We start from the raw sequence: 17639 nt of genomic DNA on the forward strand, positions 1-17639 counted from the left end.
TTGGGGGATGATGTCGGAAAGCTCTCCACCAAAGCTAGGCCTGTCTCCAGAAAACTATAAATGAATACAACAATGTGCTCCTACTTGTGCAAACACATGGGATCGGTGGAAGGAGGATGAGAAACAAGCATCGTGATCTTCCTCTTTCAGTCTGTGCCTCTCAGCCACGCAGGAAGGCCCTAGTTGACCTCATCGAGTGGGTTAGTCCAGCCAGCCTCGTGCTGGTGCTCAGGTACCCAGGCAGGGATGAGGTGAGCTCTCTGGGCTGCCACTAGTGTCATCATATAGCAAATGCACTACCTCCCTCACCATCCCTGCATAGCCTCCTTCGCTTCTGGCTTTCAGAGAGGCAGAGAAATAGCCAGAGAAGAGAGAGTGCATAAAAATGCAATAGAGTGGTGAAAATGAGATAGATATTCTGTAATAGGAGGAAATTGCTCATGTTCAGAGCAATTTTATCAAAGCTGAACGATCCCCTTTAAATAGCAAGCTTGAGAATGTACAAATAGCACTCTCATGAAATCAGTCCAGGTGACTTGGGAGAATTGTGCCTCTCATAAAGTCCTGATTTGTCTTATTTGGGAGCTAATAAATCTTCATCCCTAGTAGAGGACCAGCAGGTGTGGAGAATGTCAACTGTAATGCATCCCCATAAGTCTCTCTGCTGAGTCACCCCTGCTCTTTAGGAGCACTCAAAATTCACTTTTCACTTTCATAAAAATAAAGAAGCTAAGAGTTGCTTCCAGAGGGACCCCCCCTGCCGCCACTCCTTCCAGAAAGAGAGAAAGTAAAAAGTCATGCCCCAGGAAGATAGCCTTGCTGCAATGCCTTCTCCTCTATTTTTCTCTCAGGATTTAGGGCAGGTGCATACTGAGTGTGACCTTCAGGCTACCAGGCCCAGGACTCAAATAGTGCAGCCTGCCATGTGTGATCTTATGCTTTAACCTCCACACCAACTGCAGGTCCTGAGAAGTGTTCTTTTAGCTGCTGAGTCAATCAGTTCTCCTGGTGCATATGTGACTTTTTAAAAATTTTATTTATTTATTTATTTATTTATTTATTTATTTATTTATTTATTTATTTATTTATTTATTTATTTATTTATTTATTTATTTATTTAGAGAGATTTTTGCTACAGGTTGCAAGTGCTCACCAGAGAGACAGAGAAATAGAAAGTGTGAAATCACCCTCCAGAGGGTATGATCACACCACAATCCCTTCTCCTCCATTCTCCTCTCAGAATTTTGGGCATGCACACACATGCTCCCGGCTTGAGTTTTAAGTCATTGGGTCCAGGACTCAAACTGCGGTTGGCCACATGAGAGTTCACCACCTTAACCACTATGCCACTTGCTGGCCCCATATGTAAGGTATGGCATGTGCTTGCCAGAGAGATAGAAATCATTTCCTGGGGGGATGACCACACTGCAGTTCCTTCGCATTCATTCTCTTCTTGGGATTTTGATACACATGTGAGCATGCGTGGTGTGTTTTTCAAGCCAACAGGTCCAGGACTAGAACTGCAGAGTTGGCGATGTAAGAGCCAGTGCCTTAAACTCTACACATAACTTTCTTACTTAAATGTTTCTTCCTTCCTTTCTTCCTTTCTTTTTCTTTTTTGAAAATTATTTATCTATTTATTTGTTATGATTTTTCAAGGCACTAGGTCTGAGACTCGAACTGCAGTTGTCCATGTGGGAATCCAGTGCCTCAACCAGCATGCCACTTGCTGGTCCCATAATTTTCTTACTTAGGTGTTTCTAGATTCCTTTTTTTCCCCTTTATCAAAACAAAACAAAACAGAGAATGCCAACAGGTTGGCAGGAGGAGGCACGTTAGTTAAGGATACTGGACTCCCACATGGTGAATGCGGGTTGAGCTCCGTACCTGGCGGCTTGCTTTCTCACTTTTCCTCTCTCTCTTTCACTCATCCCTCTCTGGTCAAATAAAAATAAATAAATAAATTTAAATAAAATAATTCTATTTTTTGAGAGGCTTTTTGCTATAGGGCGCGTGTGCTCGCCAGTGAATTTAAACCACCGAGTCCGGGACTTGAACCATGGTCGACTACGTGGGAGTCCAGTGACATAGCCATTATGCCAACTGCTGGTCTCAAATAAAATAATTAAAAAAAAAATAGGGCTCATGTGCTCACCAGAGAGACAGAGAAACAGGCAGGTGAAGAAAGCACCCTCCAACAGGTCTTGGCTATGCCACAATCCCTTCTCCATTTCTCTATCCTATTTGGATTTTGGCACACATGCAATGCATCTGATGTGTTTTTCAAGCTCTTGGGGCTGGGATTTGATTGGCCATGTAGGATCCAGCTTCTTTAGCCAGTAGGTCAAAGGGCCAGCCCTAGATTAATTTTTTTAAGAGGGATTTTTGCTATAGGGTACATGCACTTGGCAGAGAGACAGAGACTCAGAAAGTGAAAAATCACCTCCCAGGGGGATGGCCACATCACAATCCCTTCTCCTCCATTCTCCTCTTGGGATTTTGTGCACATACACACACATGCCCAGTGTATTTTAAGCCCTCGGGTTCAAGGCTTTAACCGTGGTCGACTACGTGGGAGTCCAGTGACATAACCATTTCACCATCTGCTGGTCCCTAGAGTAGCTAATTTTTACAGTGAATTTAAAATATTGAGAGGAAGGTGCTCCAGAGCAGTGGGTAAAAGGAATGTTTTTAGTGAGTGGTGCTGGAATAATTGCATATCCATATGGAGAAATTTAACCCTGATCTTATGTCACCCCATATACAAAAATAAACTCCAGGTGTATTGCAAATATAAACATTAAAGGCAAAACATATAAGCCTTCTAGAAGACACATTTTGATAACTTTGGGGTTATGTGTACAGTGTGTTTATTTTGTAACAGTTTGTTAAGCTGTAAGATTTTTTGTTTTAGGTTTTTGCCATAGGGCACATATTTTCACTGGAGAGACAGAGACAGAGAGGGAAAGTAAGAAATCACACCCCGGGGTGGGGGGGGTGGCCATGCCACAATTCCTTCTCCTCTCAGGATTCTGGGCACACACGCATATGAGCCCAGGATGATTTTCAAGCTACTAGGTCTAGGACTCAAACTGTGGTTGATCATGTGGGAGTCCAGTGTCTTAACCACTATACCACCTCCTCGTCCCAAGATGTAAGTCATTTTACACTCTTTTGTATATTATAGTTCACTCCTAAAAAGGGGGGGGTTAAAAGAAAGAGGAAGAGTAGTCTTCAATATAATCTGAAGATTGTGGGGTGGGGAGGAAATGTGAGCAGAGGTTGTACAAATCAAACAACCACTGCTTGTCATAATACCTGAAAGACTTGTCACTCATAGGCTTCTTTTTTTTTTTTTTTGAGAGGTTTTTGCTACAGGGCGCGTTTGCTTGCCAGAAAGACAGAGAGAGAGAGATAGAAAGCGAGAAATCACCTGATGGGGAGACGGCCATGCCGCAATCCCTTCTCCTACATTCTTCTCTCGGGATCTTGGGCACGCACGCACACGCGCCTGGCGTGAGTTTAAGCCACCAGATCTGGGACTCGAACCGCAGTTGACTATATGGGAGTTCCGCGACATAGCTATTACGCTAACTGCTGGTTCCACTCACAGGCTTCTCAATGCTTCCTGCTAGGGTTAGGAATCCATCTCTCTCTCTCTCTCTTTTTTTTTCTTTTTCCCTTTATTTATCTATCTATTTATTTTAATTTTTTAAAAAGAGGTTTTTGCTATAGGGCATGTGCACTCCCCAGACAGACAGAGAGAGACAGAGAGACAGAAAGAGAGAAATCACCCCCCAGAGGGGATGGTCACCCCGCAATCCCTTCTACTCCATTCTCCTCTCGGGATCTTGGGCACGCACGCACACGCGCCCGGCGTGAGTTTTAAGCCACCGGGTCCGGGATGCAAACCACGGTTGAGCTTTGAACCGCAGTGGGAGTCTAGTAATGTAACCATTATGCAATCTGCTAGTCCCAATTATTATTATTTTTTAATTTACCAGAGAGAGAGAGACAGAGAGAAAGAGAAATTGAGAAAGCAAGCTGCCAGGTCTGGGACTTGAATCATTGTCGGCCATGTGGGAGTCCAGTGCCCTTAACCACCACACCACCTGCCAACCCCTCCATATCTTTCATTGAGACCCCAAAACTAGGAAAATTCAAAGCCCAAACAAAACACAGGAATGATACTTCTCTAATGCAACCCTTTTAAACTTCCAAGCTACATTTTATATCGGCAACCTTTTTTTTTTTTTTTTTGGAGATGTTTTGGCTTATAGGACGTGTGCTCTCGCCAGACAGACAGAGAGAGACAGAGAGACAGAAAGAGAGAAATCACCCCTCAGGGGGGATGGCCACACTGCAAACCCTCCTCCTCCACTCTCCTCTTGGGATCTTGAGCACACACGCGCACGCGCCCGGCATGAGTTTAAGCCACTGGGTCCGGGACTCGAACCACGGTCGACTACGTGGGAGTCCAGAGACATAGCCATTATGCTAACTGCTGGTCCCTATGTTGGCAATCTTGAACTTGGTGAAAAGTGGAAGGATGGGGTACACAGAAGGTTAGACTTCTTTCTAGCCCCTTTGCAAAAGGGATGGAGGGCCAGTTCCATGATGCAGTGGTAATACGCTGCCCAAGAGAAGCCCACATGGTGACCAAGGTTCAACTCTCCAGCTTGGTTAGCCTAGAATATGATGGCATGAAGAACTGGAAGAAGGGGATTGTGGCATGACCAAACCCTGTAGAGGGTGCCCTTTTTTCCCTCTCATGCACATGCATACTCTCTATCATGAATCAAGGAAAAGAAGAAAACCAAAAGGGATGAGGTCAAGTGTTTAAGTTCCAGCAGACATGAACACACAGACAAGCAAAAGCCAGAGCTGGCAGTTAGGAGCAGTGTTGCCTCCTCTAGTTCTCAGCTCCCCCATGGACCTAGAAAAAGGCTCCTCTGAAGCCAAGGAGAAAAATGACATGATTAATTCACATACAAGTGGATCAAGGTAAGCAGGATCCCTTCCTGACTCTTGGAAGCTTTATGACACCAGGCCGAGGAAGAAGTCAACCATGGTCATTTAGACAAGGCACCACTTGATGACTCCGAAAGGGGGAGGCTCCATGGACAAAGGGAGGCTTTTCATAAAATCCTTTCAGTGTACAGTATGGCTGAGATGGGAGGGCAACGAGGTGGGCCCAGGTTTCCTTTATTATGATTGACACCCAGAAAACAGTGTGGCGTTCAGGACTGAGCAGCAAAATGAAGAAGGAAAAGAGGTTAGTGTGGAAATCCTTCCTTAAACCTAAAGGCATTCATTATCTATATAAATACACCCGAACGTCTTTTACTGAAGCACACAAAAACAGTGGGGAGGCTCTTAACACATCTCAGACATACATTTGGGATGACTTAATTTAAAACAGATAGGAGACATAGTATAAATAAAATTTGGAGGGCCACAGGGGGTATCTCAAAGACAGAGTGTTTTTCTCCAGAACAGCTGAAACTGAGGTTCAATTAGAGAGCTCAAATGGAGGCTCAGATGGGGACCAGCAGTTAGCGTAATGGCTATGTCGCTGGACTCCCACGAAGTCGACCACAGTTTGTGTCCTGGACCCAGTGGCTTAAAACTCATGCCGGGCACGTGTGTGTGCGTGCCCAAGATCCCGAGAGAAGTAAGGAGAAGGGATTGCGGTGTGGCCATCCTCCCTGGGGAGTGATTTCTCGCTTTCTGTCTCTGTCTCTCTCTGTCTGGTGAGCACATGTGCCCTATAGCGAAAACCTCTTTAAAAAAAAATGGAGGCTCAGACGGACACCTTTAGTAAGACCACAGGAACAGTGGTTTCAGAATGAAGTGCCAATTTGCAGCGAATGATGCCTGCCCTCCCATAGTAACCCGTGTGCCAACACCTTGCAGTATCACAAGGTCGCTTTGTACAGTAGCCGCTGAAGGAGGCATAGTAGGGATTTAGTCATTTAACAATGGCCAGTGATTCTCCCAAGTAACACTGGATATGTACATGACATCTTCCGAAAGTCTATGGAAAATACATATTATAAAAAATTATAGATTAATTTTTTTTTTAAATTGTGTGTTCTTTTACCAAAGAGTCAGAGAGAAGGAGAAATTATGCCTCAATGGTGCGTGACCATGCTGTAATCCCTTTTCCTTCATTTCTCCTCCTCTTGAGATTCTGGGCATGCATGTACATGCACCCAACATGTGTTCCAGTCACTAGGGCAGGGATTCAACCCATTGTCAGCCATGTGGGCTCTGACTCCCTTAACTACCAGGCTACAGGCCAGTCCAACTATGCATGAATTTCTAAAATTTTTTTGCATCAAAGCAAATTCATAGCTTAATTCAATTTTTCTATAAACCTTTTTTTTTTTTAAGAGTTGTTTGTTTGTTTGCTATAGGGTGCGTGCACACGCCAGAGAGAGAGAGATGGGGAGAGAGAAACCGAAAAATCACCCCCCAAGGGGTATGGCCATGCGGCAATCCCTTCTTCTCCATTCTCCTCTCAGGATTCTGGGCATGCACACACACGCCCAGCCTGAGTTATAAGCCACCACATCCAGGAGTGGAATCATGGTTGACTATGTGGGAGTCTGGAGACATAACCATTATGCCATTTCCTGGTCCCTCTAGAAACTTTTTGAAGTCTCCTCATGTGTCTTCCAAATCACCTGTACATTTCACTTTTATTTAATTTTTAAAAATCTTGCTCTAGGTACTTGCTGTTGAGGGAACAGGAAGGAAGTTCACATTGATTTTGGCAGTCTCAGAGCTTATTATTGGAAACGTTCCCAGAAGGGATGGCCATGCTGCAATACCTTCTCCATTTCTCCTCTTAGGATTTTGGCCACGATGGACATGCATCTGGCATTTTTCTAAGATTTTTTAAAAAAATATTTTGCTATGGGGCATGTGCACTCACCAGAGAGAGATAGGGAGAACAAGCTGCCAGGTCTAAGAGTTGAGCCATGGTCAGCCATGTGGGAATCCAGCACCTTAACCACCACACCACCAGCTGGCCCCAACACCTGGCTTTTTGAAGCTACTGGGTCTGAGGCTCAAACCACATAGTCAGCTGTGTGGGATCCTTAACCACCAAGCCACCAATTGACCCATCACTTTTATTTCTGAAGCATCCCCATTGTATGGGTGCGTAGCCTGCACTGTACCCTAGCCACATCTTTGGGATATGGAGAAACTATTAGTAGGAAAAAACAATGAGATTGTGAGAAATTAAAGTTGACCCAAGTCCACAAGAGCTCATAGAAAAGTTGCACCCAAACTTCTTTGCTGGGGGCTGAGCGAGCAGACTGCAGAGAGAGGCAGCTCTGAGGTCCACAGGTTCAGGGGTGAGGGCTCGTAAACAGGTGTAAACAGAGAGCAGAGGCTGGCAACAAGCACCGGGGCAGGTGAGAAAGTGCTCCTTTCTGAAATTCTTTCCAGATCTGATTGTGACCCAAAACCCTTTCTGCTTCCTAGGCCTTAACTCATTTCAAATATTTTTCCTGAACGAAGTGTCAGTGTTGTTTCCAACAATAAGGTCCAAGACTGCCAAAATCTGCAAACCTCATATGGACAAAGTTTAGGTGGAAAGTTGGCATTTCCTTTCCTATTATTCTGTCTTCATTGGGCCAATGCTCAGCTGCCCATCCATAGTGCACAAGTGACTATGTCTGCCTCCATATCTGCATTGATTGCTGGAATCACTGCGGATTTGAACCTCTGAAGGCCAGAGCCATGAAGAGATGTTATGGATTTCAGAGCAACCATTCCCAGGACTTGGTACAGCCCTTTGGTAAAACTGCAACTTGCTGCTCAATACAACAGCCACCAGCCACAGGTGGATGCTGAGCACTTGAAAGGGAACTGGTCCAAACTGAGATGCTGTCAGTCCAATACACATTGCAGAAGCCAGGCGGTGACCCAGGGTAATGCACCAGACCTGCATGGGCAAGGCCCGGATTTGAGTCCCTGGACCTCCCTGAGTATACCAAGCAGGCACATCCATGACCATCATCCAGGCTGGCTGAGGCTTGGAATGTTAAAAGACTGCTCAAAGACTTAGTACAAGAACAAATAACAGAAAATCTCTCATTAATAACTTTTTTCCAACTTTTTAAAAAAATTTTACATTTTTAAAGGTTTTTGTCATAGGGCATGTGAGCTTGCTGGAGAGAGAGAGACAGTGAGAGTGAAACTGAGAAATCACTCCCTGGGGGGATGGGCACGCCACAACTATTTCTCCTCTCCTCTCCTCTTAGGATTTTGGGCACACATCCACGTGTGCCTGGCATGATTTTGAAGACTCAGGTCCAGTACTCAAACGACAGCCACGTGGGAGTCCAGCATCTCAATTATCGAGCCAGTCATGGCCTTGTGGTTAAGAGCACTAGGCCCCACGTGGACAACCACATGGTTTGAGGCCCTGATCTCGCAGTTTGAAAAACAAACTAGGCACATGTGTGTGCCTGCCCCAAATCTTGACAGGGTGGAGAAATAGAAAAGAAAGGATTACAGCATGACCAAACCCCTTTGGGGGGTGCTTTCTCCATCTTTCAGAAGAGAGTATGTGCCCTCTGGCAATTAAAAAAAAAGTGAAAATTTTAAAATATTGTTTCTTTTAAAAACATTTTTTAATTGTTTATTTACTTCCATTTATTATCTTTTTTTAAAAAGAATTATTTATTTATTTCCATTTGTTATTGTTATTTTTTTCTTTATTTGACGAAAGAGAGAGAGAGAGAGAAAGGGAAAGTGAGAAAGCAAGCCACCAGGTCCAGGACTTGAACCATGCATGGTTGGCCATGTGGGAATCCAGCGCCCTTATCCACCACACCACCTGCTGGCCCCGATTTATTATTATCTTTTTAATTTGACCAGAGAGAGAAGAGAAAAGGAGAGAGCAAGTCGCCAGGTCTAGGACTCGAACCGCAGTCACCCACATGAAAATCCAACGCCTTTAACCCCATGCCACTTGCTGACCCCTAAATATTGTTTCTATATTGAAACTTGAATACACTGGGTTAAATAAAATACATAATTAATTTGATCTTTTCTCACTGTATTTTAGATGTCCATCCTACTAGAAAGGTGAAATCACAGGGCCCGCAGGGGGTGTGGTGGTTAAGGGCGTTGGACTCCCATATCGCTCACTGTGGTTTGAGTCCTGGACCTGGAGGCTTGCTTTCTCACTCTCCCTCCCCGCCCCCCTCTGTCCCTCTCTGGTCAAATTAAAAATAAATAAATAAGTTAAATTTAAAAAAAATATTTTTGGGGGCGGAGGTTTTTGCTATACGGTGTGTGTGCTCGCCAAAAAGACAGAGATAGAAAGCGAAAAATCACCCCCCAGGAGGATGGCTATGCCACAATCTCTTCTCCTCCATTCTCCTCTCGGGATCTTGGGCACACATGCATACGTGCCTGGGTCTGGGACTCGAACTGTGCTCGACTACGTGCGAGTCCAGCAACATAGCCATTATGCCAACTGCTGGTCCCAAAATAAAATAATTCGTAAACAAAGGTGAAATCACACATTCGGCTTGCATCGTGTTACTGTGGGCCATGCCAAGCCAATTGGGGGTGGCAAACCAAGGACAGTGGGTATGATCCAGCCCATGTCTGCTGCAGCATAGCCAGTGAGATAAGAGTGGTTTGGACATATTTAAATGTTTGGGAAAAAAAGTTCAATAATTTAAACCAATCATTCTTTTTACATGAAAACTGGTGAAATTCAAATTTTGATGTCCATAAATAGTTGTTTTCTTGTTTGTTTGTTTTTAGGTTTTTGTCATAGGGCTCATGTACTTTGACAGAGAGGGAAAGTGAGAAATAATCCTCCAGGGATGAGGGGGCGATCCCTTCTCCTCCATTCTCCTCCTGGGATTTCGGGCATGCACACACATGGGATTGGTGTGGTTTTTGAAGCTGCCGGGTCTGGTATTTTAACTGCATAATCGGCCATGTGGCATCCAGTTGCCTTAACACCATGCCACCGGCCAGTCCCATAAAGAGAATTTTACTGGAAAAAATGGCTCATAACTATTCTCTCTCCCATTACGTGAGCTCCGCAGAGCACGCACCTTTTCTTTGTTTGGCAAATTACTGTTGGCATCAGGGAAGCACCTACCACATGAAGTATTCTATAAATGTTGTCAATAAATTTAAGAAATCTATTTTGAGGGGGCCTGCATCCCACACAGCTGACTGCATGGTTAGAGTCTTAGACCTGCATGTGTGCCCAAAATCCCAAGGGGAGAATGGAGTCTCCTCCAAGGATTGCGTGGCATGGCCATCCTCCCTGGGGGGTGATTTCTCACTGTGTCTTTCTTTGTCCTTCTGGCAAGCACATGAGCCCTATGGCAAAATTAAAAAAAAAAAAAAGTAAACTATTTTGGGGGTTATGTAGGAAGTGTCTCATTACAAAGCACCTGAATCACCCACTACTACAATCCACGGTCTCCATTTTCAAGCCGGAAAAGTGAAGGTTAATTAAGCTGTGAAGCAAGCCCATACCTAAGGACTTGCCACTGTAAGTGCTGGTTTCCTGCTGGGCTTGGAGACAGACGCAGGTACTGCTTCAACGACAAGAGGATCACAGGCTTTCGAGATCAAATACCTTATTTTATTTTAATGAATTCCATGATTTTCTAATGCATTTTTTCAAGTCCCTCTTACAGGGGAGAGGTAAAGCTGTCCCAGTTATCAAAAAATTCAAATCTCTTTTTCTTCAGTGGACTGTCTGTCAATGTGCTTTCATACTCAGTGTAGCCCGTGTCCTGCGAACCACTTCCTGGGTCAAAGGACTCTGCTGCCTCCAAAAGTTCCATATCACTTCCGTCTTCCTCAAATGACTTCTGGAATAGGTCATAGATCTTCAGCTGCTTTGGGTCCTTCAGCAGAGAAAGAAAGGAAAAGGTTTTCACCTTGGAAGAACCTGGACTCCAACACTGTTGTCCCTCCATGGTGGTTGAGGACACTACTTGCCTCAACACCACACGACCGGCCAGCCCCATAAAGAGAGCTTTACTAGAAAAAAAGGCTCATAACTATTCTCTCTCCCATTATGTGAGCTGCGCAGAGCATGCATCTTCTTTGTCTGGAAAATTATTGCTGAAGTATTCTATAAATGTTGTCACTAAACTTAAGAAATCTATTTTGAGGGGGCCTGCAGGTAGACAGGGACAACATGTTGTCCCTCCATGATGGCTGTGAGAGAACCAGAGGTGAGAGCCCACATCTTCCTGGTCCTCAGGGAGCTACCCGATGGTAGGCATGGACTATCTTAGTGACTGCTTATCCCTCAAGCAGCTCAGATGGGTCAGGGGAAGAAAGAAATGGTGAGAGCAACAAAGATGCTGTTCTCACGCTATAACTTACATTGTTCATGTATTCTCTTCCTTTTTTTTAAAAAAATATTTATTTCATTTTATTTATTAATTCATATATTTTAATTTGTCCAGAGAGAGAGAGAAAGGGGGAAAGTGAGAAAGCAAGCTGCCAGGTCTGGGACTCAAACTGTGGTCAGCCATGTGGGAGTGTCCAGCACCTTAACCACCACGCCACCTGCTGGTCCCTTAATGTATTCTCTTTCTAACTTGCCAAATTAGTATTTTAATACTGAAATAGCAGCCCAGCTCCTGTGGCACAGTGGTAACCCAAGTACTCTGTAGTGCTGGAAGTCAGATGATCTGACCATGGGTTTGGATCCCAGGGCTGGTCTGAAAATAAGCTGGGTGCCCAGGATCCTGAGGAGCTGAGAAAGCACTGGAAAGGGGATCACAGCATGATGAGACCGTGGGAAGATGCTTTTCTGCCTCTAGCTCACATGTTGCACAGGCGCCATCATGAAAAAACATAGCATAACCCCCAAGATCTCACTCCCTCCAAAGCACTTCCCTAACGAGCAGTTAATTAAACTGTAATTTGACTCCCCAATCTGTGTGTTCAGTCATGGCTTACACCTAATTTTCACTGGGTAATTAAACACACTTAATATATTGATATCTATACCTCTTTCTGATGACCTTAAAGCTACAAATAATCAAAATGCCCATCAACTGCATCTACCCACTGCTGACAGGGCTTTAATGTTCAAATCATGCTCAGCTGCTACAACAACATTCAGCTCACTATCATCCCTCTGGTTACCTCTCCCAAGTCTAAATTTCCAACTCTAACCATTTTTTAATCCACTGGGACATTTTCTTTTCTCTTTTTTTGGTTATAGGGTGCGTGTGCTCGCCCGAAAGACAGAAAGTGAGAAATCACCCCCTGAGGGGATGGCCACACAATGCCTTCTCCTCCATTCTACTCTTAGGATCTTGGGCATGCACGTACATCTTCCTGGTGTGAGTATTTTTCAGTCACCACATCCAGTACTCAAACCATGGCCAACTATGTAGGAGTCCGGTGATGTAACCATTACACACCATCTACTGGTCCCTTTTTTTCTTTCTTAATTTGACCAGAGAGAGAGGGGGAAAGAAGTACACTCCCGCAGGGCATGGCCATGCTACAATCTTCCTCCATCCTATCTGGATTCTAGGCATGCATATGCACACGCCCAGGATGTTTTTCAAGCCATTGGGGCTTGGATTTGAACTGCACGGTCAGCCATGTGGCTGCCTTAACCACCAGGCCATGGAGCTGACCCCAGAGAGACATTTGAAATATCTCTCCTGACACCCCGCAAATCCATAAAACTAAACTATTTAAAAGTCAAACAATCTCATATATCCCCAAATCAGCTTCTCTTCCCAACAGATCTATTTTTGATAGTCTCCAAACATTAGACTCCTCACTTGAAGCCACCACAGTGTCCTGAGTCTTTAGGTCACACCAGCTAGTTTCTCCCTCCTCCCTACTCCCCGGCAACCTCTATGCGTGGGTCACTTCACTGGTACCTGTGAGGCTTTGCCATAGCTCAACTGCCCTTCCTGCTTCAGGCTTATTCCCATTTCCACCAGCTCGCAGGTCACTGCCAGGCCATTTCTTCCCTCCCCAGGCTATCTTTAATCAGATTTTCTTTGTCTTGCCCTTGGGCTCCCCCGTGTCCACCTCACCAAGTGCAGTTGCTTCCCTGGCTTCTCAGGCCACAATTTCCTCACTGTCCTTTACTGGAATCCCTTCACATGGGTGAAGTCCCTTGAAAACTGATCAGGGGAGCGTATCAGATAAAAACTCTAGATGATCCATTAACCCAAATCCCACATTTTCTGGCTTTTTGGGATCCCAGCCTTTTGGAGTAGAAAGTAGTACTAAAGATCATTATGGCTGACCCCACGGTCCATTCATCCTCCTGAGGGTGGCCTCATTTGCCTCTTTCCAAACACCGCAGGGTCAGGCAACATCCTCTGCAAAGGCAGCCTGTTCCACGCGGAGGAAACTGTTCATGGGCCTCTGATTGTGACGGTGGCAACACCGTTCGCTAACTTGGAGCGTGCATAATTAACTGGAAGCACGTTCTAAGATCAGATTAATATTTCATTTTCTCTCTCCGAAAGAAGGTTATCTTAGTAAGACCTAAACGATTGCTTTTGTCTCCTATATAGGAAGCAACATTTTTTCCCTACTAGTTCATGAGAGTTTCACCCCTATCTTGAAAATAAAGAAGGATATAGTCACTAATCAAAATAAACCTATTATCTTTCAATTTTATATTTTTAAAAGAATTATTTTACTTAACTTTAAATTTGACCAGAAAGGGACACAGAGAGAGAGAGAGAGAATGAGAAAGCAAGCAGCCAGGTCTGGGACTCAAACTATGGTCAGCCATGTGGGAGTCTATACCCCTAACCACCATGCCACCAGGCGTACCCACTTGCAATTGTACTTTAGAACTCTTAAACTAATTTAGAATAGCTAATGGAAAGGCTATGACATATACATGAGTTCAAATGAGAATTCTTTAATAAGGTTCTTCCTTTTCTTTTTTTGAGAGATTTTTGGTATAGAGCATATGTGCTCACTGGAGAGACAGAGAAACAGAAAGGAAGAAATCATTCCCTGGGTGGGAGGCCACACAACAGCCCCTTTCCCTCCATCCTCCTCTTGAGATTTTGCGCGTGTGCGCACATGCGCCTGATGCGAGTTTCACGTTGCTAGGTCCAGGACTCAAACTGCGGTTAGCCACATGGGAGTCCAGCACTTTAGCCACTATGCCACCTGCTGGCCCAAGGCTTTCCTTTCAAAGGGCATATAATAGCCTCAGCTCTGTTAACCTAGTTACCACAAAAATTAGAAAGTTCTTTCAAAAACTTAAAAGTAAGGTTGTTTTAAAACAGTCTTAACGGGGAAACAGCAGATGGCATAATGGTTTCGTTGCTGGACTCCCACATGGCCACCACAGTTTTGATTCCTGGTGGCTTGAAACTCACAGGTGTACATGTGAGTGTGCCCAAGATCCCAGGAGGAGAGTGGAGGAGAGTTGCGGCATGGCCATCCCCCGGGGGTGATTTCTTGCTTTCTGTCTGTCTCTCCAGTGACTTCATGCACCCTATAGCAAAAATCTCTCTTGCTTGACTCCCATGTAGTCGACCATCGTTTTAGTCCCAGACCTGGAGGCTAAAAACTCATGCCAGGCATGTATGTATATATGCCCAAAATCCCAAGAAGAGGATCAAGAAGGGATTGAGACATGACCATCTTCCTTGAGGGGGTAATTTCTCACTTTCTCTCTGTCTCTCCAAGGAGTATACATGCCCTGTAGCAAAAATCTCTCTCTCTAAAAATATTTTTTAAAAAATAAAATTGTTTTTTCAACTGCTTATGCCCAAAAGTACAATTTAGAGTCTACATTTTAAAATATCATCAGTCTCATTTATATGAATAGTTACATTAGGAAGAAAGGATTTATTTGCTAAGTAAATGTAAATACTGGCTCAAACCCTCAGACTCAAATCTATAAGATTTGATTGACTTAACTTACAAAGCTCACAGGAAGGAGAAGGTACCTCAATTTCCTGATGACCTGCTGGAAGGCCACCTTCAGATGTGAGGCTCAGACCTCTTCTAAACTGTCTAACTGAAAACAGTTCATCTCTCAGTCACATCCAAGAGGCAGCACCTCTGGAGTTTCACCTTCCTAGGCAACCACTTGACTTCCCGGTCAGCCTTGAGGGGAAATCTCAGCACCTTCTGTTCTGTTCCGCTGTGTTTCATTGAAACAGGAGAAACAGCCCATGGTAGCAATTGGGTCAGAATTGAGGCCAGGGCAGGGATGGTGGACCCTGGGCTGCCTTCTCCAGAGGCAAACAAGCCTCTTTCAACCCCTTTGACAAGGCCAACCTGGTCACAGAGACTGCTTACTGGCCTGTCATACTTTCTCTAGTGAAGGGCTGATGTCACAGAAGGAATGCTGGGCCGAGTTGGGTAGCCTTATACTTTGGGCTGGTTTCTCAGGCTTTGTGACTCTGTCCATGGCTACTGCTCTGTCATGTCTCAGTTTTCCCTCTATAAATAGGGTCATATGAATAAAAAGGGGGCAACTCTGAGAATCAAATGAAATGACAGAGGGGAGATATGCTATAGATCAGTCATACCCTATTGTAAACACTCCATTCTTTGCTTAGGCCGTGTTTCCGTGGCAGTTGTCTGTGGTGCTGCCATGTGCCACTTATCACCGCAATTCGAACTGCCACAGGGAATTTTCTGTCAGGTTCTAATGGGCTGATGAAAAAGGCAGCCGTTTGGAGGCCTTGGTTTTATAAGAATCTGGGAGGGAATGCTGGAAGCAGTAGGAGTTAATGCCATCATTTCCCCATAAAGGGATGGTGCAAGGATTGATCAGAGAACGACTGCTCGTTTTCAGCTCCAGGCTGGGGGCGGTCCCCAGGAGTGATTCACGCCTTCCCACTCAGAACCCAAGGGCCTGGCAGACAGCTCAATGCCTCCCTCTGCTCGGGTGGCAAGGAGCCATGTGCTGGCGTTACCTTGTAGAGGTAATCAGTGGCTTCTGTCATTTCTGAGAAATTGGTCTCCGAAAGCCCGGCTTCCCCCAGAACTTTAATCTTCTCTTGGATCATGGGCCTGTTGGGGACAAATGAGCTGCAGTGAGTCCAACCTGCACAGAGCCAGCAGACTGATTAAAATGAGGCCACCCTCTCCATTCTTCAGGGCACTGTGACTTGTTTCCCATTTCGTGTCTGCATTTCTCAAGGCACAAACACCCATGCTGGAATATCTGTTCTCTCAGTAAAACCAACTACCATTTAGGGCTCATAATATCACCAGTGTAAAGTTCCTTCTAATGGAAGATGTGCAGGAAATAAATGCTGCCTCATTACAACAGATATTAAACCTGGTGATGTAACGAGCTGTCCAGTTAACACATCTGCTAAACAAATGAGGGGCAGTGGGGGTGACTCACACACAACGCCCAGGTAAGTCCTTCATCGTAAATTTGGAAACAGAGTAGTGAAAACTAATGAGATAACCAAGAAACATACTAGGTTGCTGGGAAAAATCATGATGCATTTTTGCATAGAAAAACACAGAACAGGGGCTGACAAGTGGCATGGTGGTTAAGGGCGCTGGACTCCCACATGGCCGACTGTGGTTCGAGTCTTGGACCTGGTGGCTTGCTTTCTCACCTCCTCTCTCTCTTTCGCTTTGTACCACTCTGGTCAAAATTAAAATAAATAAGTAAATAAATAAGGTTAAAATAAAATAATTCTTTTAAAAAAAAAAAAAGAAAAGAAAAACACAGAACAGTACCTCCTGACTTTCCCAATGACCTAATAGGATCAGGAAGTGGGGAAAAGGGATCGTCGTGAAGGAGCACTTGGGAAGTTTTGCTTAGGTAATAGACATGAACCCCAGGGTTGAAAATTTTATCCCCGTCCTGCTGGTGATGAACTATGTGGTCCAGGGTGAGCCACTTTCTCTGTGTCCTGCCTCAGGGTGGTAAAATGTGCTGCCAAACAGAAAGGTAAAAGGAGGCCATCGCCCTGCCCCAACAAGTGCCGCCTTCGTGGCTGGGAAGAGTGTCTGACACACTGACTCCCACCTACATGTCATCAAAATCAGTTCCTCTCCCTGTCTCAGACCATTGGGAAAGGAGCCTGCACCCTCTAAGCCACCAGGGAACACAGTGAGGGAGGCCAAAAGTGGTCACGATGACTGCGAGAGGGCATGGCTGACGGTTCTGCTGCGTGGCTCCTTGGGGACCTTAGCAAAAGCAGAAGCACTTGGGGAGCAATGAGAACATCACCAGTGTCATCTCGTGCTCAACTCCAGCAGGCCCTACCAAAGGTAGTCATCAGCCGTGCCTCTGGCCACGAGGTAGTGAATGCCCACGGAGCTCGTCTGTCCAATGCGGTGCACCCGGTCCTCAGCCTGCATCAGCACCTGTGTGTTCCAGGGATCAAAAGATACTAGGTAAACGCCGGATGCTGCCCAGTCCACCACTGCAGGCAGTCTCCTGCCCTGGGCCCTACTGCGACCCTTCTTCCTCCAACAGTTCACTGCCTCTTAGACCTACGAATGATGTGCCATGTTAACAAAGAGAAAGCCAAACAAAACCCTGGTGGGGAAGGAGAGTCGGAGGCAGGGTATCTGTGGGTGGCCTTTCTATGCCAGGCACTGTGCCAAGTGCTGCGGACGGAGGTGGGCTGAAGGGGTGC

At 45.2% G+C, this 17639-nt stretch overlaps 1 protein-coding gene across 1 annotated transcript in view; it reads right to left on the reverse strand.

The window, feature by feature from the left end:
- Window positions 1-10626: 10626 nt before the first annotated feature.
- SMARCAL1 (SNF2 related chromatin remodeling annealing helicase 1) overlaps window positions 10627-17639 on the reverse strand; it is a 74850-nt gene continuing 67837 nt past the window's right edge. The window contains 3 exon segments of the mRNA XM_027775314.1: window positions 10627-10907; window positions 15948-16044; window positions 17264-17364. Coding sequence (XP_027631115.1) covers window positions 10689-10907; window positions 15948-16044; window positions 17264-17364 — 417 coding nt within the window. The 3' untranslated portion in view covers window positions 10627-10688.

Source organism: Tupaia chinensis, unplaced genomic scaffold (assembly GCF_000334495.1).
Source record: "Tupaia chinensis unplaced genomic scaffold, TupChi_1.0 Scaffold000542_1, whole genome shotgun sequence".
Lineage (NCBI taxonomy): Eukaryota > Metazoa > Chordata > Mammalia > Scandentia > Tupaiidae > Tupaia > Tupaia belangeri.